Below are 24,197 nucleotides of genomic sequence, written 5' to 3'. Positions count from 1 at the left end.
TGCGGCAATCACGCTGGAGGCAGAACATTAGCTCGCAGGGTGCTGCTGGCCGACTATTTCTGGCTTACCTTATAGCAGGATGCTGAGCAGTTAGTGAACACTTGCTTATCTTGCCAGAAACATCAGAATCTGACGCATATGCCCACCTCAATGCTAAAGGTGTCCATAGTTTCTTGCCCGTTTGATCAGTGGGGTATGGATATTGTAGGATCATTCCCTATGACGCTCGGTTAAAAGCGATTTCTTCTTGTGGCAGTGGACCACTTTTCTAAATGGGTGGAAGCCGAAGCCCTGGGCAGAATTACAGAGGGAGCAATTATTAAGTTTTTGTGGAAAAACATTCTGTGCAGATTCGACATACCCCATAAACTAGTATCGGATAACGGAAGATAATTTCAAGGTCGGAAGATTCAGGACTAGTGTCAAAGGTTCGACATTATACAAGCCTTCACATCCGTGACATACCCGCAGATTAATGGTCAAACAGAAGTTATTAACCGAGAAATTGTGCGGAGACTTAAGGTTAAGTTGGATTACGTTGGAGGAGATTGGGTGGAAAAATTGCAAAGTATTCTCTAGACCTACCGGACATGACGCGCCCTCGGAGGGAGTGCAGGGGGATCTTCTTCGACGGAGCGTTCTGCATCTCCGGCGACAACCGGAGGCTTGGCTGGACCTCTGAGGTGTTCGACGTCGCGGCGGGGCGGTGGACGGCGAATCAGGGGATGCTTCTATGGCAGGCACTGAACAATCCGACGACTGTAGTGGCGGCGGAGGAGGGCAGGGTGTACAGCTGCGATCAGAATGGGGTAGTGGATGTCTGCTCGGACATAGATGGCGGAGGCGGGTGCCGAAGGCTGGGGGTGTTTCCCCAGGAGCTGTATGGTTTTCGTGCACATGTGGCGACGTGGAATGGTGGGGTGATGGTGATGGGAACCAGTCTGGCAAGGAAAACGGCGTGCATTTTGGAGGAGGGGAAGTGGCGGCAGGTGGCGTTGCCGGCGGAGTTCACCACCGGCTGTGTCCAGTCCTTGTGCAGCCTCCAACTTTAGCGATCATCGTTTCCAGAAACTATGCAATTTTATTTTATTTTCAATTTGTGAACTCGTAGAATCTCAACTTCTACTGCTAAGAATAGTTAGTAACAATCTGCCACAATGTTTCATATTATAGACAATGTTCATTGACTCTGGATGAATTGTCCTGCTCTGCTCATCTTCTTTGGAAGTTGAAAACTTTGATCGAAAATGCAAACACAAACGCAAACAGCACCGTGAAACCCACCACTGCAACTGCCACCACGCCTAAGAAGTCATGCCGAAACCCAAAGAACCTCTCGATGAAGTCCTGCACCTTCTCGCCATTGTCCATCGTCTGCTCATAGTCGCCGAACTGCGATGCCACTAGTCCGTACAATGTCCACGCGACGGGGCAAGCCCAAGAGTACCATCTCCACCACACTGGAATCCTCTGCGACCACCAAACAGAGCATCCTCAGCTCGATTGGAGGAGTCATAAGAGGAAATATTGCGCGGAAAGGGAGAAAACTTACAGGTCGAGGAACAAGAAAACCAGCAAAAATGTTCCATATCGCGTAGAATGCAGTGGAGACGATGGCCGCAATGTCACTGTTGGGCGTCATGGCCACCGCCATCATGCCGTAGAACGTGAAGTACATGAAGGTGAAGAACATCAAAAAGAGGTACCAAAAGAACTTCTCTAATGTCCACTCGAAACCAATCATGCTGTAGACAATGAGCCCATAGATTACAGTCTGAAGGAAGATGTGAGGAACCTCTATCAACACCTGCGTTCGAATTGGATGAATGTGAGAAACAATCATTGAGGGAGAGAGAGAGATATTTGCACTAGCCATTCAACAATACCTGAGAAAACGCGTAAGGAAGAGCAGAGTACATTCCGGCCGCCTTCTCCCGGTAGAAAACAGTTCTTTCTACATCGACGATCGGCTGCACAGTTTGGCCGTTTTGTATTCCGATGAAGAGGACTGCGGCGTACATGGAGCCCAAGGAGTTGAACAGATCTTGCTTCGTAGTCCTGCAAAATTTTCAGTCATTGGAACTCAAGATTCTCTCTGACATTCGAACTCGTTTTGAGAGCTTACACTTTCTTTCCGAGTCTCCAGAAGATCGTTCCGAAGATCAAGGCGATGACTGTCGTGAAGAAAATTCTTGTGGCAGTGTAAGATGGATTTCGCCAGTATGACTTGTGCTGCTTCCACAAACAAGCCATGCACTGCGTGAGAAAGGATTGCGAGTACTTTGTGGGAAAGAACAGGTCTTTTGAACCAGGAGGAGGCGCACTCAGCTCACTGATTAAAGCTTTGTTTCTCCTGCAATGGTAAAGTAAACGCCATGAACAATAACTTCGAGTGCTATGGTCGTGGAGTTCATGTATTGATCTTCTACCTGTATAAATCAGAGTTTTTGTATACTTCAGCGAAGTCAACGCCTAAAATCTCTTCCTGTGCCATGGTGGAAACCTCCAACATCCATGTCGCAGGATTGTAGCCATGCTTTATTTTTCTGACTCCTTCGATTCCCTCAAAGTACTCGATCAAATTAGAGGAATCACGTCCCAAGGGGCCGACGTAGATTTCTTCCCCTCCTCGTTTCATCAAAAAGAGCTGCAATTTGTGTCTAATGTCAATTTCAGTACTGAAGCTGTGCAAAGTTGTTTCAGTAACATCGCACCTCATCAAAAGCTTCAAAGATGTCGATGCTCGGTTGGTGAATGGTGCAGACGACAGTCCTTCCGGTATCCACAGTGTTCCTCACCGTTCTCATCACGATGGCTGCTGCTCTCGCATCCAGCCCTGAAGTCGGTTCGTCCATGAATATGATGGAGGGATTGGCGACGAGCTCGACAGCAATGGTGAGCCTTTTACGCTGCTCGGTCGATAAACCATTAACGCCAGGAAGCCCTACCAGTGCTCCTCTCAGTGAAGTTAGCTCTACCAATCCCATGACTTCTTCGATGAACATCTGTTTCGACAAATCTCATCAAGGGACTGAGCACATTTAGTCTTTGTATGTATCGATTTACTGACCTTTCTTGTTTCAGCATCTACTTCAGGCGACAGCCGAAGCCAGGCAGAGTAGAGAAGAGACTCGTAGACTGTGACATGAGGAGAGTGGATATCATTCTGCTCGCAGTAACCAGAGATTCGAGCAAACGTCTCTTGTTTCTTGGGATAGCCGGAGATGCAGATGCTTCCATTGATGTAGCCACCAGTTTTCCTGCCGGCCAGCACGTCCATGAGGGTGGTCTTCCCTGCTCCGCTCACTCCCATCAGTGCAGTAAGAACTCCTGGCCTGAAGGCTCCACTAACACCTTTCAGTAGCATCAACCGATCTTCTTCGATGCCCTTGTCTTTCATTTCCTGTGATTGTGATCGACAACTTTTAGTTCTGTTCATTTTTGTTTCAAGAACATGTCAGGATGAAAGTTCACCTGTGGCATGTCGACAGAGTATTCGATATTGTCGAAGGTGATATAAAGAGGAGCAAAAGGCAGCACCATTCCTTTCTTTGTGTTCCCTGTGGAAGCTTCAAAACCTTTACTGGTTCCTGCAGGCGATAATTCGATGCTTTCGCCTGTCCTATTTGCTTGTTTCTCCTTCAGTGCCTCCTCGGAGATGACTGCTTGACCCTTTCCTAGTGCTGCAGTGGCCAATCAAGGAGAAATGGTGTGTAACAGACCATCAAAGAACTCATTAACTAGTTGGTACTTACGGTCGAGCCAGTCGAGGAAGAGCACGAAGAGGATGTTGAACAAGAAGATGTATCCGAGCAGTGCACCTACACCGATCCAATACCAGTTTGAATCGACGAAGATCCCACGAGCCTTGAGGATTTGGACTCCCAGTGTAACATTGCTCACTTCTGAAACAACCTGTTCCAAGATTGTTGGAGAAGATTGTTATCTGATTTTCATCGAGCAAGAAGAAATGAGATGACGACTACCTTTTGCCAGCTATGGCCGAGGAACTCATTCACTGCAATGGCGTTTTGTGCATACATCAGAGGAGATGACCAGTAGCCCCAAATCCACCATTTCTTGATATCATCTGCAAGGAAAGCTCATTTTTACTACTGTTGTTGTTTTCTGGTTGGGATAGAAAGATCATTATCGACAAGTTTTCAATCGATACCGCGAGATATTAGAAATCCACCAAGAACCAAAAGAACAAGCTGAGCAAAGGATCCAAATGTATCTGCAACAACCATTTCCCTCCCAACAGCCGCAAGAAGCCTGAATAGCCCAGATGCCATCTGACTGATCAAGACTAGCAGAAGATAGTGCCTGAAAAATCTTTCCATGTTTGGATCGAACCCGATGACGTAGTATGTCATGGCTATCCAAACGGCACACTCCAAGAACGATATGGGAATTTTCAAAATCCATGTAGGCATTGCATATGCCCATGATGGATAGAACCGAAGGTCCCTTTGTTTGTAGAATATGGGAAGTTTGGCAATACTCATAGCAAGTTCAGCGAAGCCATTAAACAGATGAGTCACCAATCCAAGAAACATGGCGCCGAAGAAGATAACTCCATCCTCCACTGAATCATGATGCATCTTTGTCCTAAGGAAGACTGTCATTGCAATGGCTCCGAGAATTACAAGCTGCAAAATTATCAATTGTTATACCGAGTTATCGAATTAGTCGAATTGTTTGCTTTCACTCACCTGGACTACTTTGAAGATATATACAAACGAGTTGCGCTTCATCAGCAGCCATTCCCTCGAAATGCAAGCTTTCAGCAACTCCATCTTGCTGATCCCATACTTTGAAGTAGCCAGTGCAGCGGGATGATTCCTTCCCCTATCGAATTCGACACCGATCTCTTCTCCAAGCTTTCGGCCAATGTGGAATGACTGGAAGGCTTCTGCAAACTCATTGACCGGAATGTACCTGTGTGGCTCGCCTTTGTTTGCCCAATACTGGTGTTGGTCCTTCCTCGAAGTGACCTATACATTTCATACATTGAGATTTCAGTATTGGATTAATGATGGTGACTTCATGACACATTTCATACATACTTCTTGCAGGAAGTCTGCAACACCTTTCCTTTCAGGGCACTTGAAGCCCATCGCTTCAAAGAAATCGAGAACGAACTCTCGAGGACCCTGATACACAATTTGCCCCTCGGAGAGTAGAACAATGTCATCGAACAATTCGAATGTTTCTGGAGCTGGTTGAAGCAATGCAATGAGTGCAGTTCCACCGAGGATGTGAACCGATTGTCGAAGGGAGTTTACGATCTGGTAAGTCGTGGAGCTATCAAGGCCAGTCGAGATCTCATCCATGAACAGAGCCTTTGCCGGTCCGACAAGCATCTCACCTGTTGTGACACGCTTCTTTTGTCCGCCAGAGATCCCCCTTATCATTGAATCACCTACCATTGTATCAGCACATATTTCCAAACCCAAGATCTGTTCGATCGATCGAACACGAAAATTTTCTTATGTTAATGTTTGTAGCAATAATTTCATCTAATATATATATCTTCTTAAGTGGATCTTACCTTGAGAATGTAATCAGTAACCACACTCTCCTGACCTTCAACTGATATAGCCTGAAGATGCACCATATCGAAAACTGGATTCAGATTCAATGAAGAAGAACACTGTTACATCAATAACTGGAAATCGATTCTAACCTTCATGTAGACATCAATGTCAGGATCTGGCTTGATATTGGCTTCCTTTTCTCTTCTCGATAGCTCTGTCAGCATGTCTGCAATTGCATTGTGTTAGATTGCGTTATGTTTTTTTTTTTCCTTCTCTTGTTGTTTACGTACCATAACGAGTTCCAACTCCTTGGCATCTCGCAGAGAAAGCCAGTGTCTCCCTGACTGTCATTTCCCCTATGTGAAGATCATGCTGCCCGATGTAAGCTGAGGTCCTCTGTGGCACGAACTCATCCATTTCATGGCCATTGTAAGTCACTCTTCCACTTACTTTCAGAGTCGAATCGAGCTTCCCTGACAAAGCTAGCAGCATGGTAGTCTTCCCTGAGCCTGGAGGCCCTAGAAGCAGGGTCATCCTGAAGTTTAAGAAGACTAAGCATCACTCAAGAACCCTTTTTTGATAGATTAACACTTGTATTATTCTCTTACCTGCAGGGTCTGATGATTCCACTTATGTCGTGAAGGATAGATATCTGCCTCTTTCCGCTGGGAACGATGTGCAGGTAACTCAGCACGTCCTTAATCACACACAAACAGTAAGAACAGATTAATGGAGATGGAAATTTCTTTGAAAACAGTGATTCTCACCATGATTTTGTTGTAGAAGAAGTTGAAAAATGTGGGAACGCCACGGTTCCCCACGTAGGCCTCTGCTTCGACGTCGAGATGCTCGAACCTGACTTCGATTGTTGGGTTATCGATTCCAACTCTGTGAAATAGTTCATATTTTTCATCTTTTTTTCGATCGTTTATGTGAATTTCTTAAGTACGAACTGTGAAAAGATCGATTCGTATACCTTTCCATTCGATTCCTGAGCTTGAGGAGAAACCTCTCGTTGTCCTCCTCGGCCGTCCGGACGAGCCTCTCGAGCAGCCTCTTCCGGTCATGCACGTCGAGGTCGTGGATGTTCACCTCCTGCCCTTCGTCTCTTTCTCCTCTCATGATCCCCTTCCGCATGCGGTCGTAGGTGGGCAGCTTCTCGAGAGCCGCCCACTTGAGGGCCTCCTCGTCGTCCTCGTCGCGGCTCGACCGTCCGAAGATGTCGGCCGACAGCGTCCGCCGCGAGGAGGCCGTCCAGTGGAGGCTCCCCCTGAAGCTCCCCTGCATGCTGCCCCCGCCAATGCTCCCCGCTCTGTTGATGCTGTTCATGCTTGCTTGCTCACCTTCGATCGCTCAATCTGGTTAGTAATGATGCTCGGTATATAATCGTCTACTCTTTGATTTATTCCTTCTCAAATCGGTGATGTTTGCGAGTGAATTAATGGCGCAGCTGAGTTTGGTAGGAGGAAAGAAGACTTTTGCGGGGTTTAAATATGAGGACGGTGAAGGTAGAAGAATAAGACAGGGAGAAAGCTTAGTTCTTGCCGTAACTCCTTTTTTTCTATCCTCCAATTTTCTTTCTTGATTTATCTGTTTGCTTGAAAATCCATTGATTACTTCGTAATAATCGCGAGAATTATGTCTATGAAATCTGTTGTATTAGTGGACAAATCCTTTTGTTTAAGATCTCTCTGCCGTGATTGATGGTGCAGGGTTGCAGGCGTTTGAAGAACCACGGCCAACTCATGTTTCTATTGATTAATAACGGTAAAATTAGGCTAAGATCTATCACAAGATTTGGAGGTTTGACTCGTGACATTGCCGGCTCATAAATACGTGCCGCCTATTTACTACATAGGTTTGACTTTGTGACGTCGACGCCACGTTGACCTTCTGATTCAACTAGAAAAAATCATGTGAAACTGTGAAGAAAGATACAATCTAAAGTCAAAAGACTTAATCAGCAAGCAATATTTCTCAAAGAATACGAACAAATTCGACAAAGAAAACAAATCACGATGAACAACACCACAATCTCCTGCGCCCATCAGCATCCGCCTGTAGAACCACAGGCTTTCCATGGGCGAGGTCCCCCTTCTCAGAATTAGGGAAGGAGAAGTAGGAGGCCTTCCTGCTCACAATGTGGTAGATCTCTTCCACCACTGTCTGGAATGCAGCCGTGACGTTGGAGGAGTCGAGTGCAGAGGTCTCCATGAAGAAGAGGCCCTGGGCCTCAGCTAGGGTTCTTCCCTCTGCTGTGCTCACCTCCCTTGTGTCCTCGAGGTCTGTCTTGTTGCCCACCAGAACCGTCACAGCGTTCATGTTACAGTGCGCTGTTTCAATTCTGACCAGATTTAGCTATTTTGAGCTAATTGACTTTCTGACGAGACCGAGAGAAGGTGTTGCAGTGCTTACTGTGTAGCTCTTCCAGCCACCGGCCGACGCTATCGAAGGTTTGCCGGCGGGAGACGTCGTAGACCAGCAGGGCTCCTACGGCGCCGCGGTAGTAGGCGGCGGTGACGGCCTTGAACCGCTCCTGCCCGGCCGTGTCCCAGACCTGAGCTCGGATCACCTTCCCCTCGACGTCCAGGGTCTTGGTCTGGAACTCCACGCCGATGGTGGACTTGGAGTTGGGGTGGAACTGGTCCCGGGCGAACCGGGAAAGCAAGTTGGACTTCCCCACCGCAGAGTCGCCGATGAGGACGACCTTGAACAGGTAGTCCTGCGGCCTCTGATCCATCTTCCGTCCTGATCTCTTCTCTTCTCCTGCGAAGGACTGACAATGGCGGCGAAGGGAGGCGGATCGATTACTTTAGGAAGCGGTCAGGTTCGTGTTCTTTGCTTTCGAAGAAAGCAAAGCGGTTGGTGACTGATAGCTTGGGACATACTTCACCTCCATAACGTAATTCAGCTGCTATTCCACGTAAAGCATACAATGACCGGTGGCCGTCGTTGTACTGAAGAAGCTCACAGTCACGCTGCCGGCCTTGCGGTCCTCCTCGGCCAACCCTAAACCCTAAATTCTGAATAAATATTATTTATTTATTTATTATTTATTTATATTAAAATGGGTATTTTAATATGAATTTTTATAATTCAATATATTATATGGATAATTTATTGGATGTGCATCGTCTCGAACAGTGGGCGCGCAACCTGATCTGGGGCAGCTTTATACTGGGCCTCGGCACGAGGGCACACGGGCCCATCTCCTCGATCAGCGAAGCCTGCCAATGTCTGCAATTCAATTCATGGATCTCGAACCGCTCGCCTGCTCCTTCTTGATCAGGAGGGAGACGTCTTCTCGATCTCAACGTCGCCGCGACCGGAGAAGGGGCGAGATTCGGAAGGTCGAAAGCAGCAACCGATTCTCCGATCTGATATTAGGTTTTGCTCCAAATCCAACGCGTTTTGGATCTTTACTCTTGCGGCTTGTTGATTTGTTTGGGTTCCTCCGTTGCCGTCGATTATTCTTCTTTTTATGCGATTTCCCCACTCCTTTATCTCTGTTTTTCTGTCCCGAGATTCCCGACCACTTTGCTTTTTGTCCAGTCGCATCGATTCTTTTGAGCAAAACCCATCGATGGTGTTCTGACTGATGCTTCATGCGGGTTCTCTGTCTCAAGGTCGTCAAGGTTGGAAAGTTTCTTTCCTTTTAACTATTTCTCCTTCTTTCCTCTGCTTCAAAGTTGGCTTTTTGGTTGATACGCCTTTACAGGCAACATATCTTAGTGGATTCTTATTCAGCTTCTGTACTTAGTCCTTGCCAATGGATTTGAATAATAGATATATGTGCTTATATAAATGGTGCTTTTTTTCGCAGGTAAGGCGTGTTGGTTTCGCAGTCATTGCCAGTAGAATCCGGGCATTGCTTGGGGGGAGAGGGGGTTTTGGTGTTGCTGCGAGATGAACTACGGGAGCAGTTCGATTTCTTCAGGTTTGTTTTGCTGTGTTTCTAACGTTTCCTGTCTCTTGTTTTCATTGTACCTCCTTGGGGATTAATTGGTCTTATGCGTTTGGATTGAAATCAAGCTGCTAAGACTCCGGCCAGGGCATTTGACTTCGGAAGAACCCATGTGGTTCGACCCAAGGGGAGGCATCTGGCTACTGTTGTGTGGCTTCATGGCCTTGGTGATAATGGAGCAAGGTAATGGATACTCGCCCTTTATCTTCCTTGCTTTGCTGTGTGTCCAGTGTCTGTGTGATTTGATATTCTGAATTATGGTGTTTTTTAGACTGATTTTGGTGTTTGCAAATCTTAAAATGATTTCTACTGACTGCTTGTTGTCTAAGTGAAGCCAAAACCATTTCACCTGCCTTTTAGTATGGGGGATAAGTTTACGTGGAACTGACAACCAGGCAATGTTTTCTTTAATCTAGTAAGAAGTGCTATGTGACATAGAATCCCATGAATATGCAATTGTTGCTGATATGCTATCTCTCTTCACGGGACTACATCATCTGTGTTCTTAGGAAATCTTTCCTCATCAGATTGTGAAGGCTCTTCTTATTATGCTCGAGTTGACTACTAGCTGAGACATTGCTTCTCTAAACATTGAGAAGTGCCTTTTTTGGATTTTTCTTATGATTGCCATTGCACAATTAGTTATATATTCTTTTTGGTTCCAAATCAAAGAGATTTTCTGTAACTATTCTTGATCCTGCATTAGAATTCACAGTTGTACTGTATAATACCATGATGTTTTTAGCTTAGATAGTTGGATTTGTTCCATAAGTAGTTATTACCCAATGATACTAATTAGACACTGAGTACCTTTATTATTTCCTTTACTTATTGTTTCAAATTGCATCAAATTAGGGTTGAAACCCTTTTTAGGATCTATCTTTTCATTTATCATCATAACATGAAATTAATAAGCCTGTAAAAATGGATCTATGTGTTGGCGCCGCGGGCCGGCAAGAGGGGAGGGGTGAATTGCCTGAAAAATAAGAAATACCCTTCTCGTTCTTTCAACTCTAAAAATGCAGCAGTAAAATAATAAAAATGACAGAAAAATAGAGAAAATACTCAAGAGATTGACTTGGTTACAACCTAGGTGGTTGTTAATCCAAGGCGGTTGAAAAGCTTAGAAACGATCTCCTTCTCTGAAGTCGGAGAAGCCTTTTGCACACTAAGAAAGTTCAAGCGTTGCTAGGAATTGAATACTAGAGTTGATTGGTTATTTCCTACCTCTAGGGCTATTATATAGCTTCTGGAAATTCTATCTTGAGTGTTGAGGGCGCCTCCAAAGGGATAAGTGGATAAAGTTTTATCCGCTTGCCAACGGCCAATTTGGCCAAGTCGAGGGCGCCCTCAATGCTGGGTGCCTTCAAGGTTGTTGAGGGCACCCTCAATGCTATTGAGGGCGCCCTCAATCTGATGAGGGCGGAGGCGCCTCCAACGACTGTTGAGGGCGCCTTCAGCTGTTGTTCCAGCATTTCTTCATTTTCACTTTAACTTCCGAAGTCCCAATTGCTTGGGTGATTGCGGCCAACCAAAATAGGGTTCACCCGAACCCAATTTTCGGCCTTCTCCTCGAGCAGGCTTCCGCCCGGCTTCTCATCCCTCGAACGTCACGCGCGTTCTTCTCGTCCACCGGTGTACTCTTCCACAGTTTTTTCGTCCTTCGGACGCACCGAGCCCATCGGCTCTCTTCCCGTGCCGTCCTTCTCGCTAGCTACGTCTTCCGCCAGACTTTCTGTGCTCCTAAGTTCTTACACACATAGACACAAGGATCAAAACCAAACAGGACCTAACGTAATTTGGTTGATCACATCAAAACAACCACGTGGTCCAACACTATGCATCGACATTTAACTTTACATTTTTTTTGGACATGTATGCTAACTATTCATGTATTACCTATAGTCGCATGATTACTTTCATGAGAATTGTTGTCTTCATTGCCTAAGATCCAATAATGATGTAACCAACTCCTTTATAGTTTGCTTATGTCTATCTTTTGTTAGACTACATTTGAGTTTGTATATTTAATTGTTTTGTAGCTTTGCATAGAACTCAATGAAGGGGTAAGATTCATTTATGATGATATTTAATTCTTTTGTACACCTTATTGCTTTTATGCTTGTCTTTCGTGACTGTTGCTAGTTGCATCTCTGATTGACTTTTTTATACTGCAGCTGGTCCCAACTCTTGGAAACCCTCCCACTCCCAAATGTAAGAATGGGATAAATCAGCTATTATATCAATACATTCTATATGATCAAACTCGAGTTGCTCTCCTTTCTGGTGTTTGGTATCATGATAATGTAGACATGTCATTCTCTACCACATTCTTTTAGCTATTATAAACTTGTGCAGTTCGTTGCACATGTTTTATTCTTCCTGTTTTCCATCATATCTTTACAATCTTTATTGCAAGTGCAGATTAAGTGGATATGCCCAACTGCCCCTACCAGGCCTGTAGCAATTTTTGGTGGATTTCCATCAACTGCTTGTAAGTTGACTAGATTATCTGTACTATTAAATCTTTATTTGTTTCTCTTAAATATCAATTAACTTTTTTGCTTGGTAAGCAAAATCATACTATTGTAATACAATGGCTAAGTTATTTATTGTTTCCTAGGGTTTGATGTTCAAGATCTGTCAGAGAATGGTCCTGATGATGTTGATGGATTGGATGCCTCAGCTGCTCATGTTGCAAATTTGTTATCTACGGAGCCTGCTGATAGTAAGTTTCTGTGGAAGCAAGCATATTAAAAGGTGTCAATATACCATGCGAATTTGTTGGAACGTTTTTCCTTTTTCTCTGTAATTTTTCCCAACTTGTCATTGATTATACGGAAAGAATCAAACCAAATATGCATTAGAAATCAAGTTTTGCCACATGCTTCAAGTGGTACAAGTTGAGATGAAAGTCTACAGCAGCATCTTACTCCTGCAAGCAATAAATTCAGAACTCCTACACTTGTTCTTCGGAACACTTTCCAACTTGTGATTCTTTATGTGCAATAAACTTTGAAAATAATGGCTAAACACTGTTATAGGTAGCTTATGCATTTGATTAATTAGAATTAATAATGTATGTGCTTTTTTGAGTTGCAATTGCAGTCAAACTTGGTGTTGGTGGCTTTAGTATGGGTGCTGCTACTGTTCTCTATTCCGCAACCTGCTATGCTCATGGAAGATATGGAAATGGCAAACCATACCCCGTCAATCTAAGTGCAGTTGTTGGTTTAAGTGGTTGGCTTCCATGTGCCAGGTATCTTTAAAACAGAGGCAATTCTTGTAATGTGATTGCTTGTACTTTCATTTTTGAATCCAGAGAGATCTGTTTTCCAATGACATTATAATTCTTTAGGAGCTTGAACAACAAATTGGAAGGTTCTGAAGATGCTGCAAGACGTGCATCATCTTTGCCTATTTTTCTATGCCATGGAAAAGGTATCATGTTCTCATGCAAATTAGCTTCGTACCTCATGTGAAATGTTCTTCGAGTTCCATCTTCTATGTACAGATTATATTTGTTGGGTTTGGTGAAATAGAATAGATGTACATAGGAACTGCATATGGTATAAGATACAACGCCACATCTTATTATCCACCTAACCATAGGAATGTAGTTTGTGGATCGAAACCATTGAATTGGAAACTCCTAATGCTGTGACTAGTAGGAAGGAAAGGAGAGAAGGATAGGAAACCATGAGATTGATTATGTGGTGATGAGGTGAAAAGGAATGAAAGGACCAAATGCTATCAATTCATCGCCTCCTCAGAGTCCAATTCATCTTCTTCTGGTATCCATCACACAGGGATGCTTGTCACCTCATGGACCAATCCCTCAAGGTCCACATTGGATATCATCAGCAACAAGCATCATACTGTGCCATGGTTATTCATGGTCTTCGTGTCCATTGATAGCTCTTTCCTTGGCTTCTATCCATACTTGGACAGTTGCAAAATTGTCCCCCTCCTAAGTAATCATAGCCGCATTGTCTTTGAAATGGACTGGAAGTTTTAGAAGTCACATCTGATTCTCTGACCAACAAAAGAAATCTAAACTACAATTTTTCTGCATTGCAGTTATTTGTATAACTTATGTCATTTTACCATGATACGATACTCCAGGAGATGATGTAGTGCAATTCAAACATGGCGAGAAATCAGCTCAGGTTTTGAAGTCAACTGGCTTTGAGAATGCCACTTTCAAAGCATACAATGGGTCAGTGACTATTTCTTGCAGAACTGTTCAGTCGATGAAATAGCTTATACGAATGATAGTCACAATAATTTGCTGCATACAGGCTCGGCCACTATACCGTCCCTGCTGAGACGGATGATGTCTGCAAATTTCTCACCACGACGCTGGGTCTCGATGGGTCGCAATCGTAACCAAGAACAATCATGCCGGATACCGCCTTGGAGTGAAAATAAGTTGGTATAGTCCAATAGAATATTACATTGCTAATTTTATATGTTTGGTTTTGGGGTTTCTTGTGGTAATTGTGTCTTCATTGGAGAGTTTGAACATTTAGCACCAACTACTCTTTTTGAGATCACTTAATTCTTATGGGCTATAAGGGGTGGTGGTTTATCATGTCCTTTTTAATTCAAGCATCGTGTTTTACTTTTTGTGTGTTGTAACATTCTTGTTGACATGCATGTTTCATCTTGAATTCCTTGTTTGAGTTTTAAGGTTATTCTTGGCCCATCATAATGCACATATATTCAGTCAATTTGTCGTGGGTGTTTCAATCTTGCGATGTACGATGATATACTTTCCAACAAAGTCGACTAGGCCATTTCTATTAGTTAAATTTATATGAGTTTTTTTATAGCCTCCTAATGTCATATTAATGTCACATTAAAAATGAAAAACTTTTTATTCTCTCTATAATAAAAAAAAAATCTCCCTATAACTTTGTTGTAGATCCTGTGCTATAAATTATATAATTCTTTATATTATAAATCATGATATAACATAACTTTATCATTAATTAAGGGTTTCATTTTCAAGAGAAAGTTTAAGAGAAAAAAAGATAGATTTAGTTTTCAATATTGCTCTTTAACTGTAAACCTTATCTTTATAATGATATAAGTTTTTTTATTGAGATTTTTTAATTTTACAAACCCTTTTAAAGTTTGCATTGAAGATATTCTAAGATATGAGATTATATTGTATCTCCATGTTTAAGAATGATGTTAAATTTGTTCTTGCATGATTTGTTACGATGGATATCTCCATCTTTAAGAATGATGTTAAATTTGTTCTTGGATAATTTGTTAGCTAACTTAGTGGATAAGGGATAAGTTGATCTTTTGCTAGACTTTGAATGATTGCCCATATATTGCACGAGTTTTCTTGTTCTTTTCAAATAAACATCTAATTTTGGCAAATTTAGATAGGATTTTTTAAAGCATCTGTGCAGGTGTGCATATAGTGAGTATTTATTGCATTTCTCATTTGTAGAAAGAGTATTTATCATCTTCTCTCTTTAGTTTCATCAAGTAATATAATGTTATATATATATTTGTAAAATTTTACCTTTTCCATTTAGATAATATTATTTTATTTTCTTGTTTACTTGTTTTCTTCTCCCTTCGGTTTTCCCTTCCTTCTCCCTGCCGTTCCCCCTTCCCTCTTTTGGACGGATTCCGTTGAATAAACTAAACGCCGTTACGGCCTCTCCCACGTTTACTGCTACCACTTTACGCACCCTTTCGTCTTCCGCATCCTTCTTTATATAGTAAGCTTTCTCTTCCTGCTCCCTCACTCGCTCCTCTCCTCTTCCTCTTCTCTTCCTCGTCGTCGTCGTTCCGATGGAGCCGCCTCCGCCCAGACGACGACTCTCGGATGATCCTCCGCCGCAACGGCAAGCATTCTCCACGTTTCCGGCCGCAAACACGCCGCCTGCTCCGATTTCATCGGACATGTGTCTCCCTCCGAACCTCTCCCCCTCGAACGGTTCCTTCTACAAGACCCGCCTCTGCCACAAGTTCATCGCCACGGGGACCTGCCCATACGGAGATTCTTGCACCTTCGCGCACGGCTCCAGCGACCTCCGCCAGCCGCCGCCCCACTGGGAGGATATCTCGCGGCCACACCGGGGCGGAAGGACCTACCGGGATTCCTCCTATGGTGATGGAGGAAATGCGAGTGGGTTGCATCGCTCGAAGGGCGCCGGTGGATTTGGTCCCTTCGGCAGGAACCAGAGCGTGCCGAGGAGATCGGATTCGAGGTCCAGAAGCGATTGGGAAATCGCCGGACGCTACTCCAATAGGCATGGTTTCGCAGGTACCCTACTCAAATTCGAATTTAGCGATATCTTCAGTGGCTTCCATTGCTCTGCTCTTCTTGTTTGCTTTTCCTTTTCAGCAAATGAAATTTTATTTCCGTGATTTGTCAATGCGCTGGCTGATACATTGCTCTGTGCTATTGTGCGTTTTGCAAATTAGGAGTAAATTGAGATTTCTAGGTTATTTCTTCACAGAGAAGTGTGTTTGCACTTCTTGGTTGAGAGTTTGGGATTGGAGAAGTGACAGTTAATATACTTGAAGAACATGCTGTCTTGATACATTGTGTTGTGAGTAACCCTAAAATTCATTTATTGAATTGGAGAGGAGACAATGGCCATCAATGAAACAACAGATTAGTCACTAGAATCCAGAAACTTAAAGCCTCGCGTTTTGATGATCATGAATAGAGCATAAATACAGATTTGTTTCAGTTTATCAGCCATATGAGAATACAATGTGTAGGGTAGGGGTGTCAAAAAATGAATCCGACCTGACGACCTGATCCGAGTTTGACCCGAAAAAAATCGGATTTGGGTTGGGGTTTCGAGTTTGGGTTGGAGAGTTTCGGGTTAGATATTTTTGGGTCGGGTTTGGGATGACTCGAATTTAAGTTTTAGTAGGTTTTTTGGGGTTAAATCAAATTTTATTTTGAAAATTAAGATGTTTTTATATATATCAATATCAATATTTGTATGATAATAATGGAGTATTGAGATAAAAGTGAATAATTATAGAGAAAATAGTAAAGAAAAAAAAAGTCATTTATAATCGGGTTATTTGGGTCAGATTTGGGTTTTAGGGGTTTCGGGTTATATTCGGATTTTGGTTCGGAACGGATTTAGGTAGAAATTTTTTATTTATATGTTTTTTCAACCGGACCAGAACCTGACCCGACCCATCACTATGGGCATTGCTTACCATTCAGTATTGAGATGTGACAGGATATTGCATGTTAAATTTGTGTATCACCATCAAAGCTTTAAACATATCATGTACTTATATTTCATCTCTGAGAAAACTACAAGAAGTGAAACCTATTCAAGGATCTAGATGATAGTTTTTCAAAATTGTTTCATCAAAAATGAATGATTAAAGTTGCTGACGTGTGACCTAGAGGTCATAAGTTTTAGTCTCGGAAAATAGCTTTTTGCAAAGCAAGATAAAACTCTATACAATAGACTCTTCCTCGGGACCCCGCATTGGCGGAAACTTTGTGCATTGAGCTACCCTTTTAAAATTTATGATTAACATGTATAGTTTGCATAGACACATTCTTAGGTTTAAAAGCAGTCATTAAGATTACATGAATATATTGAGCAGCTAATCTTTAGGACCAAATTAACTAGTAAGCTTTTCCAATGTTACATCGAAAACTATGTTTGCTTACTAGTAGAATTGCTACTTGGGATGTTTATGGTTGATATGCCATCACACTTTCTGGTCCATGGAAACACTTGATTAATCATATTTATTCTTCTCTAAAAGATTCAGCATTCTCCTAGGTTCAATGCATACAATTGGCTACTCAAGTTCCTCGTTTTTAGAATAATGCATCTCCTGTTTCAGAACATTCACTTGCAAACCGTAAAGAGCATTTTTTTTTCTTCAGCTTTATGCATCTCAAAACTATAAACTGTTCACAATGTGGATGATGCTGACCTGACTAACTCCTTTCTAGACCCGCCTAACCTTTTCTTTATTGTAATGGCTTCTTGGCACACCAAATTTATAATGCGGCTAAACATTGAAATGTATAAGGTAGCTATCTGGTTGGGCCTCCTGAGAAAGTTAAGCACAAAATGTCCTTGTCAATTAAACTCTAGATTAAGTTTTACTCCAAAAGTTTAGGTTTTATTCTCCTCTTTATAGTTCAATGACATCTCAACTAATAAACATGTACAACGATATACAAGGAGAATATTCTTTTTTTTTTTTGTGCATCCTTGGCATGGTTTTAATTGAACACTTTCCATCACATTAACTTTCAGCAAGATGCTAGAATATGTTATATCTGTCCATTGTCAATGTGGATGTTGCATCTTGCAATCCTTCCGTTTCATCTTCTATAAGAAACATTCATGCTCTTATCATTCATCTTGATTTGAGATCCTTTTCCCCCCTCTTTGAATCATGTTATTATTTTTGGCAGAGTCGAAGTTTGAGGTGGATATGAACTCTGGAGGGCTCCCAACATCTACGAATGATGATCTAGATCCTGCTCTTGCAGGGACAGAAACAGTTTCTAGTTCACAAAATTCGAGAAAGTGGTTCCCAAAACTGGAGGGGATCAAGAAGCTGAATGGCATTTATGCAGATTGGATCGACTAGACAAACAATTTTAGCCTTTTTTTGTTGAGGCATGTAGTATAGAATAATTGCTGAGACAGTTGATGAATCATAGTTAACTGGTGGGGTTTTTTTTTTCTTTTGCAACTAGTGATGTGGTGGTGATACTATAAACTCAAGGATGCTTTGAACATTACATGAAACTTAAGGACAAAAACGAAAAATTTGCAAAGTTTGTGGCATGTTGTGTATAGTATAATTGGAGAGACAGTTGAAAGTTAGTTAACTGGTTTTTTTAATCATTTTCAACACTTGATGGGATTATAGCCATTGATTTTTTTAATGGTTTTTTTTTATCACTTGATATCATTAGATGTTGCCAGGCTACGTTGTTTTTTTTTTAAAGAAATAATATAAGAAAAAAAATTTCATTTAGCCTTTTATTTTAAACGTATTAACTGCAGAAAAGAAATAATAAGATTTATTATGTACCTAAGATTCAAGTAAAGGAGGTGAAGTTTAATGCAACATAGCAAAAATTACATCAAATATACTCAAGATTTATCTGTTGAAACTCATCTAGATAACAATACCAAGATACTCAAGATTGGTATAAAATAACGTCTATTACTCTATTTAACAAAACTACGCTGACATTACCTTCCTTAAATAATATCAATACACTCAACTTTCATATAATTCTAATCTAAAATAATAAAAAAAAATTTCTCATATTCTCAGTAACAACCAATTTATCAGTCATGGTGGCAAAGATGAATACGTTTGTCCCCAGCGCCTCCGTCAACCCGTCCCAAGGTTAATATGGAGGAGGTAAATCACGGGCGACTACTAACCTTTGGAATAGTGACTAACACATAAGGGAGACATTTACCTCGGCTTTATCGAGATTTAAACCCCAGACCTCATGGTGACAACAACTCATGTGCTAGCCAATAGACCCATCCGAGGGGACAAAATTGTACGGGTAAACTTTTTATAGTGATCGACACTACCGTCGAAACGGCCCCTTATCAAAAACCCCTGAAAAAAATTTTGATGAACGATACCACTTAATTGATAAAAACCTGTACAAGAGGATATTCGAACCTGGCACAACCCAATTTACCAGTCATTCTCACATTATTGATCACATTCCATGGCAGAATTTTAAGCACATTTTCTCACTCCAGTCATGGTATTTCTATTTCAATTAAAACAAATAGAAAAGATTAGTTACATATTGCTTCCTAACGTTGTAAGTCATCAAAAGCATATAAATGAAATGCAGATGCACTTGGGAACACAGACTTAGAATTTTTTATGCTACTTACCTTAGGTGGTGACTTGAGAATTTTTCATGCAATGATCACCGCTTAAAAGGTTAAAAAAGCTTATCTCTTTACAAATGACTTGGAACCGATGGAGTGACTAGAATGGACCTTTTGCCACCAAGATGCGTGTGCCAATTAAGGTAAACTCATTTTCAATCTTAATAAAGGCTATGTATTCAAGTTAAAATCGAACTGAATTAATTAAAATTGAATAAACCAATTTTTTTAAACTAACCGAGCTAATCAAATTTTTCAAAAAAAAAACTAAATAAACCAAACTAATAAAATATCAATTAATTCGGTTGAAAATAAAATTAACTAAAATTTTCTAATTAGTGCTAAAAATTAATTAGAAATCACAATAGTGTTTAAATTGAATTCATCGTTACAGAATTTTTCACCAATTCATTTTTTATTCGGTTTAAGCAAATATAAAATTTTAAAATTAAACCAGAACTCAATAAATTTAAAAAAAAAATAAAATAAAATTCTGAAATAATCAAACTGAATTTTTAAATTAAATCGATTTAGTTAATTTATTCGGTTTAATGGAACTTCTACTTATCCCTAATTGAACTCTTTCATGAAATTGTCATCCTCGAATTTATCCTGGCTGACAAGTTATGATAGTAACAAAATACGAGCAAGATAAAAAGTCAAAAAAAAAAAAAACTAAGCTTGAGGGCTTCCACTAAACATTATCTAAAAAAAGTCAAACAACGTATATAGGGTCTCATGAATAACCAACAAGCCAATGCTTGGAACTGAATGAGAGAAAGGGATCCCATCTTTTAGCTCCCGCCCTCAAATGAAATGACTGTCCCTCCCCTCCTCTCCCCTCTCCATTTCTTCTCCATCTATCAAGAAGATTCGTCATTGCATGACAACTATGTTCAATGCATACCTCCGTAATGCTTCCGCCCTCAAATGAAATGAGAGTCCCTCCCCTCCTCTCCCCTCCTCTCCATCTATCAAGAAAATTCGTCATTGCATTACAACTATGTTCAATGCATACCTCCGTAATGCTTTTGTTACTTTTAGTACCTTAGTCACTTGTGTTGGTGCAATATCCCTCAGGTCAAGGTTGACCTGGGTAACCAAGCTGAGTCTTGGTTTGGGTTTAGATGTTTGACAATAAGATATTGATTGAAGAAGAGTCAAGTAGGTCAAGGTTGACTGGATACTTGACTGGGAAGTCCTAACTGGGATGTTAGGCAAAATGAAAGACCTAGTGAGTGAAGCTAGGCAGTATGAAAGTCCTGGTGAGTGAAGCCAGGCAGAAGAAAAGTCCTGGTGAGTGAAGCCAGGCAGAAGGAAGCCCTGGTGAGTGAAGCTAGGCAGATGGAAATCCTGGTGAGTGAAGCCAGGTGAAAGTCCTAGTGAGTGAAGCTAGGCAGATGGAAAACCCTAGTGAGTGAAGCTAGGTGAAAGCCCTGGTGAGTGAAGCCAGGCAAGGGAAAATCCAGATGGATCAAGGATGATCGGACATCTGGTGCTGGGAAGTCCAAGTAGGTCAAAGGATTGACTGGATACTTGGCATGAAAGAAAAGTCCAAGTAGGTCAAAGGGATTGACCGGATACTTGGCACAGAGAAAAGTCCAAGTGGGTCAAAGGGATTGACCGGACACTTGGTAAGGGAGTCCTAGCAGGTCAAGGGAGTGACTAGATGCTAGGCATGACATACCAACAGGTCAAGGTTGACCGGATGTTGGTTTGGGAGGTTTGAGACTTGGTTTGGACAAAAATCAAGTACTGGATCGATCAGTGGATCGATCCAGACCTGTCCCAGCGAACAGAGAGCTTCTGGATCGATCCGTGGATCGATCCAGAGGTCCCAATCGATCAGTGGATCGATTGGGACGCGACTGCTTCGCGCGATAAGCGCTGGATCGATCCGTGGATCGATCCAGGCGCGTTTTGGCGCTCTGGATCGATCCGTGGATCGATCCAAAGCCTCCCCGATCGATTGGGAACATTCGAATCGATCGGGATCCGACCGTTGGCGTCGTTTATAGCTGCAGGCGTTCGATGGCTGCGCAATCTCTTCTCCGATTCACCCCAGATTACTCGCCAGCTCCTCCACAGCGCTCTCAAAGATCAGATCGCCAGTTCTTGAAGGATCTTGGAAGCTTTCCAAGTCAAGAGGCGGATCAAAGCCAAGAAGAGAAGCTAGGGTTAGGGTTTTGTACTCATTGTAAGCTTGTAAGCTTGTATTTCTTGTATCCTTTCCCTCTCTTCTTGTATTGAGTATTGTAGGGCTTCTCCGCCCTTGGTAGTTACCACAAAGGAGAGTTTTATTTAGTGGAGGGTGTGTGTGTTGGTGTGGATCCTTGGATTAGTCACCTCTTGTGAGGTGGATACCAAGTAAAACCAACCGTGTTAGCGTTGTGTGTTTGTTTCTGTATTTTCCGCTGCACATCTTTGAAGGAACAAGCAACGCCGAGCACCGAGCGAACGCGACGAGCTATTCACCCCCCTCTAGGTACTTTTGGTCCTAACAAGTGGTATCAGAGCAAGGTTGCTCTTCACCGGAATCACCGCCGGAAGGGGCAAACATATCAAGAAAAGCTAGAGGGTGAAGAAGTTGGAGCAAATTCTTCAAGTTCAAGATTCTATCAAGCTCAACTTCAAGATGCAATTCCAAGATGGACTTGGATTTGACACAAGGGTGGCTCCACCATACACATCGGCAAGCTTCGATTCTTGGAGATCAAGAATCGAAAACTTTCTTATGATGGAGATAGAGCAATGGTTTGCTCTAATGGAAGGCTTCAAAGCTCCAACGAACTCCAAGGGCAAGCTTCTAAAGAAAAGCAGATGGAGCTCAGAGCAAATTCAAAGGGGCGAGGCAAATGACAAAGTGACCAAGCTTCTGGTCAACTTATTGCCTAGCCACATCTTGGCTCGAGTTGGAGAATTCGAAGATGCCAAGGAGCTTTGGAGCAAATTGGCCAAGCTTCATGAAGAGATCCCCTCCACTGTACAAGATCATGAAGAATCCAAAGAGGGTGACTCTTTGGAGCAAGACCAAAAGGAGGATTCCGAGGTTGATAGATGCTCAACCTCCGAAGAAGAGGAAATCCAAGATGCTTCATCCTCAAGGGAATGCAACGAAGGGAACAAGGAGGGAGCATACTCCTTGTTTCATATTCAAGATGATGAAGCCTCCACCTCTAGGATTGAGGGGGAGCAATCCTTGGTGACACCGGATCAAGAAGAAGGAGAAGCTTCTACATCCAGGTCAAGTGAAGAAGAAGAAGATGGTGCCACCTCTGAAATTCAAGAAATATCAAATGGAGGAGCAAGTGCCATCCTTATACAAGAAGGTATAAATATTTCAATTAATAATAAAAGTCATATAATATGTTTTGAGTGTAGGGAACATGGGCACTATAAGAGCAAGTGTCCCAACTTGGCCAAGAAGAAGGGCCAAGTGGCACAAAAGGGCAAGGAGAAGCCCAAGGAGACCACCCTCGGGACAAAGAAGAGCAAGGAGCACATTGTGTGCTTCTTGTGTCAACAAAAAGGGCATTACCGAAGTCAATGCCCCAAGGGGAAGAAGATGGTCAAGGCTCAAGGAGGTACTAGTCAAGGGGGAGCCTCCAAGGTAAAAAGGAAGGTAACTTTCGTTGAGCCTATTCCCTTGCAAAATGGTAAAAAGCATGCTAGGTCAAATTTTTATCATTTTAATGCGATTTACCATAAGAATAGGAAGCATGAGGGCTTTAAGGAAAAGCATGTGGCCCTACATGCCAAAACTACTATCCCTAAGGCTAGGAATGTAGGTAAAAACCTAGGCAAAAACTCTAAGGATTTTAGATACAAGCCTAGAAACAAAAATGCTCATGGGTCAAATACTAAGGACTTAGTGAGAGAAAATCAAGTCTTGAGGTCAAGGCTTGATAAAATGGAAAAGACCCTAAAAAGGATGGAAAATATCCTATTAGGGTAAAATGAGCATAACCTAGGTTTAGGGGTACAAAAGCCATCCAATGGCCATAGAGGTTTGGGATACAAACCAAAGGCTAAGAAGGATGTGCCCTCTTACCATAGAGTTCCATATAGTTATGGAACAAACCCTAGGTCTAGTGGTCAAGCCAAAAATACTAGGGAAGTCATCCCTAAGAGTATTTTTGCAATAAATGTGACTAAGACTTCTAAGAAGTCTAAGAAAGTCACAAACAAGGTCACAAGGGAGGTTATCCCTAGAGTTGGCCTAGAAAATGTGACCAAGGCTTCTAAGAAGCCCAACAAGGTCACTAGGAAGGTATCTAGGGAAGTTATCCCTAGTGAGTACCTAGAGCATCCAAGGAGCACCAATAGGTGTTGGGTTCCTAGGAGCATCTTCTCTACCCCATAGATGGGTTAGAGAGTGTCAACTCCGATTAGAAGGGTAGTTAACCCAACTTTGAGGAAATTGACACTCAAGGAGCATTTTCAAGGTTTTTGTTAACCTTTGAAAATGAAATGGAATTATTGATTACTCGTTGAAAGAGTAAAATGTGCCTAATGGTGGAAGAATTGATTTTAATCTTAAATGGCACATATTGGAAAATTCATAAGAACTATCAAGTTGGGTTTTTGGTATGTTCTTAGGCAATTTAAGGCAATCCGGGCCTTAAATTTAAAAGTGCTACTCTTGAGGAAAAATGGAATATGCCAACATTTGGGGACATGTTTATTTTAATTGGCATAAATTAATCAAGGGAATAAGAAATGCAAACTTAGGCTTTGGCATTTTCTTGAAGCACTTTAGGGCAATCTAGGTTTAAGTTGTAAGTT

At 42.1% G+C, this 24,197-nt stretch overlaps 4 protein-coding genes across 5 annotated transcripts; 2 read left to right on the top strand and 2 right to left on the bottom strand.

Moving 5' to 3' along the window:
• Positions 1-1,113: 1,113 nt before the first annotated feature.
• Positions 1,114-6,914, bottom strand: LOC122008704 (ABC transporter G family member 39-like). Its single transcript, XM_042564531.1, has 19 exons — positions 6,517-6,914; positions 6,308-6,428; positions 6,149-6,237; positions 5,831-6,075; positions 5,690-5,766; positions 5,555-5,605; positions 5,070-5,462; positions 4,716-4,997; positions 4,175-4,652; positions 3,987-4,090; positions 3,756-3,915; positions 3,475-3,683; positions 3,071-3,403; positions 2,715-3,005; positions 2,430-2,647; positions 2,126-2,353; positions 1,887-2,058; positions 1,553-1,807; positions 1,114-1,470 (listed from the first exon to the last, which is right to left on the bottom strand). The coding sequence occupies exons 1-19, from the start codon at positions 6,867-6,869 to the stop codon at positions 1,213-1,215; spliced, it is 4,317 nt and encodes a 1,438-aa protein (XP_042420465.1). The 5' UTR covers positions 6,870-6,914; the 3' UTR covers positions 1,114-1,212.
• A 523-nt stretch (positions 6,915-7,437) lies between these two features.
• On the bottom strand, positions 7,438-8,666 carry LOC122008708 (ras-related protein RABA5a-like). The gene is made up of 2 exons (XM_042564535.1): positions 7,956-8,666; positions 7,438-7,873 (listed from the first exon to the last, which is right to left on the bottom strand). Exons 1-2 carry the CDS (start codon positions 8,278-8,280, stop codon positions 7,554-7,556), a joined length of 645 nt encoding a protein of 214 aa, XP_042420469.1. The 5' UTR covers positions 8,281-8,666; the 3' UTR covers positions 7,438-7,553.
• A 125-nt stretch (positions 8,667-8,791) lies between these two features.
• LOC122008706 (acyl-protein thioesterase 2-like) lies at positions 8,792-14,218 on the top strand. 2 transcript variants are annotated; one of them, XM_042564533.1, is made up of 11 exons: positions 8,797-8,927; positions 9,093-9,175; positions 9,364-9,477; positions 9,573-9,687; positions 11,682-11,718; positions 11,929-11,998; positions 12,128-12,232; positions 12,613-12,763; positions 12,863-12,945; positions 13,630-13,723; positions 13,806-14,218. In XM_042564533.1, exons 3-11 carry the CDS (start codon positions 9,447-9,449, stop codon positions 13,891-13,893), a joined length of 774 nt encoding a protein of 257 aa, XP_042420467.1. In that variant the 5' UTR covers positions 8,797-8,927; positions 9,093-9,175; positions 9,364-9,446; the 3' UTR covers positions 13,894-14,218. The 2 variants fall into 2 exon arrangements, with proteins under 2 accessions (XP_042420466.1, XP_042420467.1); XM_042564532.1 differs by lacking the exon at positions 9,093-9,175 and having other exon boundaries at positions 8,792-8,927.
• Positions 14,219-14,707: 489 nt separating this feature from the next.
• LOC122008707 (zinc finger CCCH domain-containing protein 28-like) lies at positions 14,708-18,269 on the top strand. The gene is made up of 2 exons (XM_042564534.1): positions 14,708-15,796; positions 17,948-18,269. Exons 1-2 carry the CDS (start codon positions 15,322-15,324, stop codon positions 18,124-18,126), a joined length of 654 nt encoding a protein of 217 aa, XP_042420468.1. The 5' UTR covers positions 14,708-15,321; the 3' UTR covers positions 18,127-18,269.
• Positions 18,270-24,197: the final 5,928 nt, after the last annotated feature.

This window comes from Zingiber officinale, chromosome 8A (assembly GCF_018446385.1).
Source record: "Zingiber officinale cultivar Zhangliang chromosome 8A, Zo_v1.1, whole genome shotgun sequence".
Classification (NCBI taxonomy): domain Eukaryota; kingdom Viridiplantae; phylum Streptophyta; class Magnoliopsida; order Zingiberales; family Zingiberaceae; genus Zingiber; species Zingiber officinale.
Note: the sequence above shows the minus strand (reverse complement) of the source record. Positions and strands in the feature narration are given on the sequence as shown.

Bases quoted from the DNA above. Each gene is read 5' to 3' on its own strand.
- LOC122008708 (XM_042564535.1), bottom strand. From the start codon at position 8,280: ATGGATCAGAGGCCGCAGGACTACCTGTTCAAGGTCGTCCTCATCGGC. The intron at 7,874-7,955 runs GTAAGCACTGCA...GAATTGAAACAG, and splicing joins GTGGCTGGAAGAGCTACACA to CGCACTGTAACATGAACGCT.
- LOC122008707 (XM_042564534.1), top strand. From the start codon at position 15,322: ATGGAGCCGCCTCCGCCCAGACGACGACTCTCGGATGATCCTCCGCCG. The intron at 15,797-17,947 runs GTACCCTACTCA...TATTTTTGGCAG, and splicing joins CAATAGGCATGGTTTCGCAG to AGTCGAAGTTTGAGGTGGAT.
- LOC122008704 (XM_042564531.1), bottom strand. From the start codon at position 6,869: ATGAACAGCATCAACAGAGCGGGGAGCATTGGCGGGGGCAGCATGCAG. The intron at 5,606-5,689 runs GTTAGAATCGAT...GTGCATCTTCAG, and splicing joins ACATTGATGTCTACATGAAG to GCTATATCAGTTGAAGGTCA. The intron at 3,684-3,755 runs GTAAGTACCAAC...TGGCCACTGCAG, and splicing joins CTTCCTCGACTGGCTCGACC to CACTAGGAAAGGGTCAAGCA.
- LOC122008706 (XM_042564532.1), top strand. From the start codon at position 9,447: ATGAACTACGGGAGCAGTTCGATTTCTTCAG. The intron at 9,688-11,681 runs GTAATGGATACT...TTTATACTGCAG, and splicing joins CTTGGTGATAATGGAGCAAG to CTGGTCCCAACTCTTGGAAA. The intron at 11,719-11,928 runs GTAAGAATGGGA...TTGCAAGTGCAG, and splicing joins AAACCCTCCCACTCCCAAAT to ATTAAGTGGATATGCCCAAC.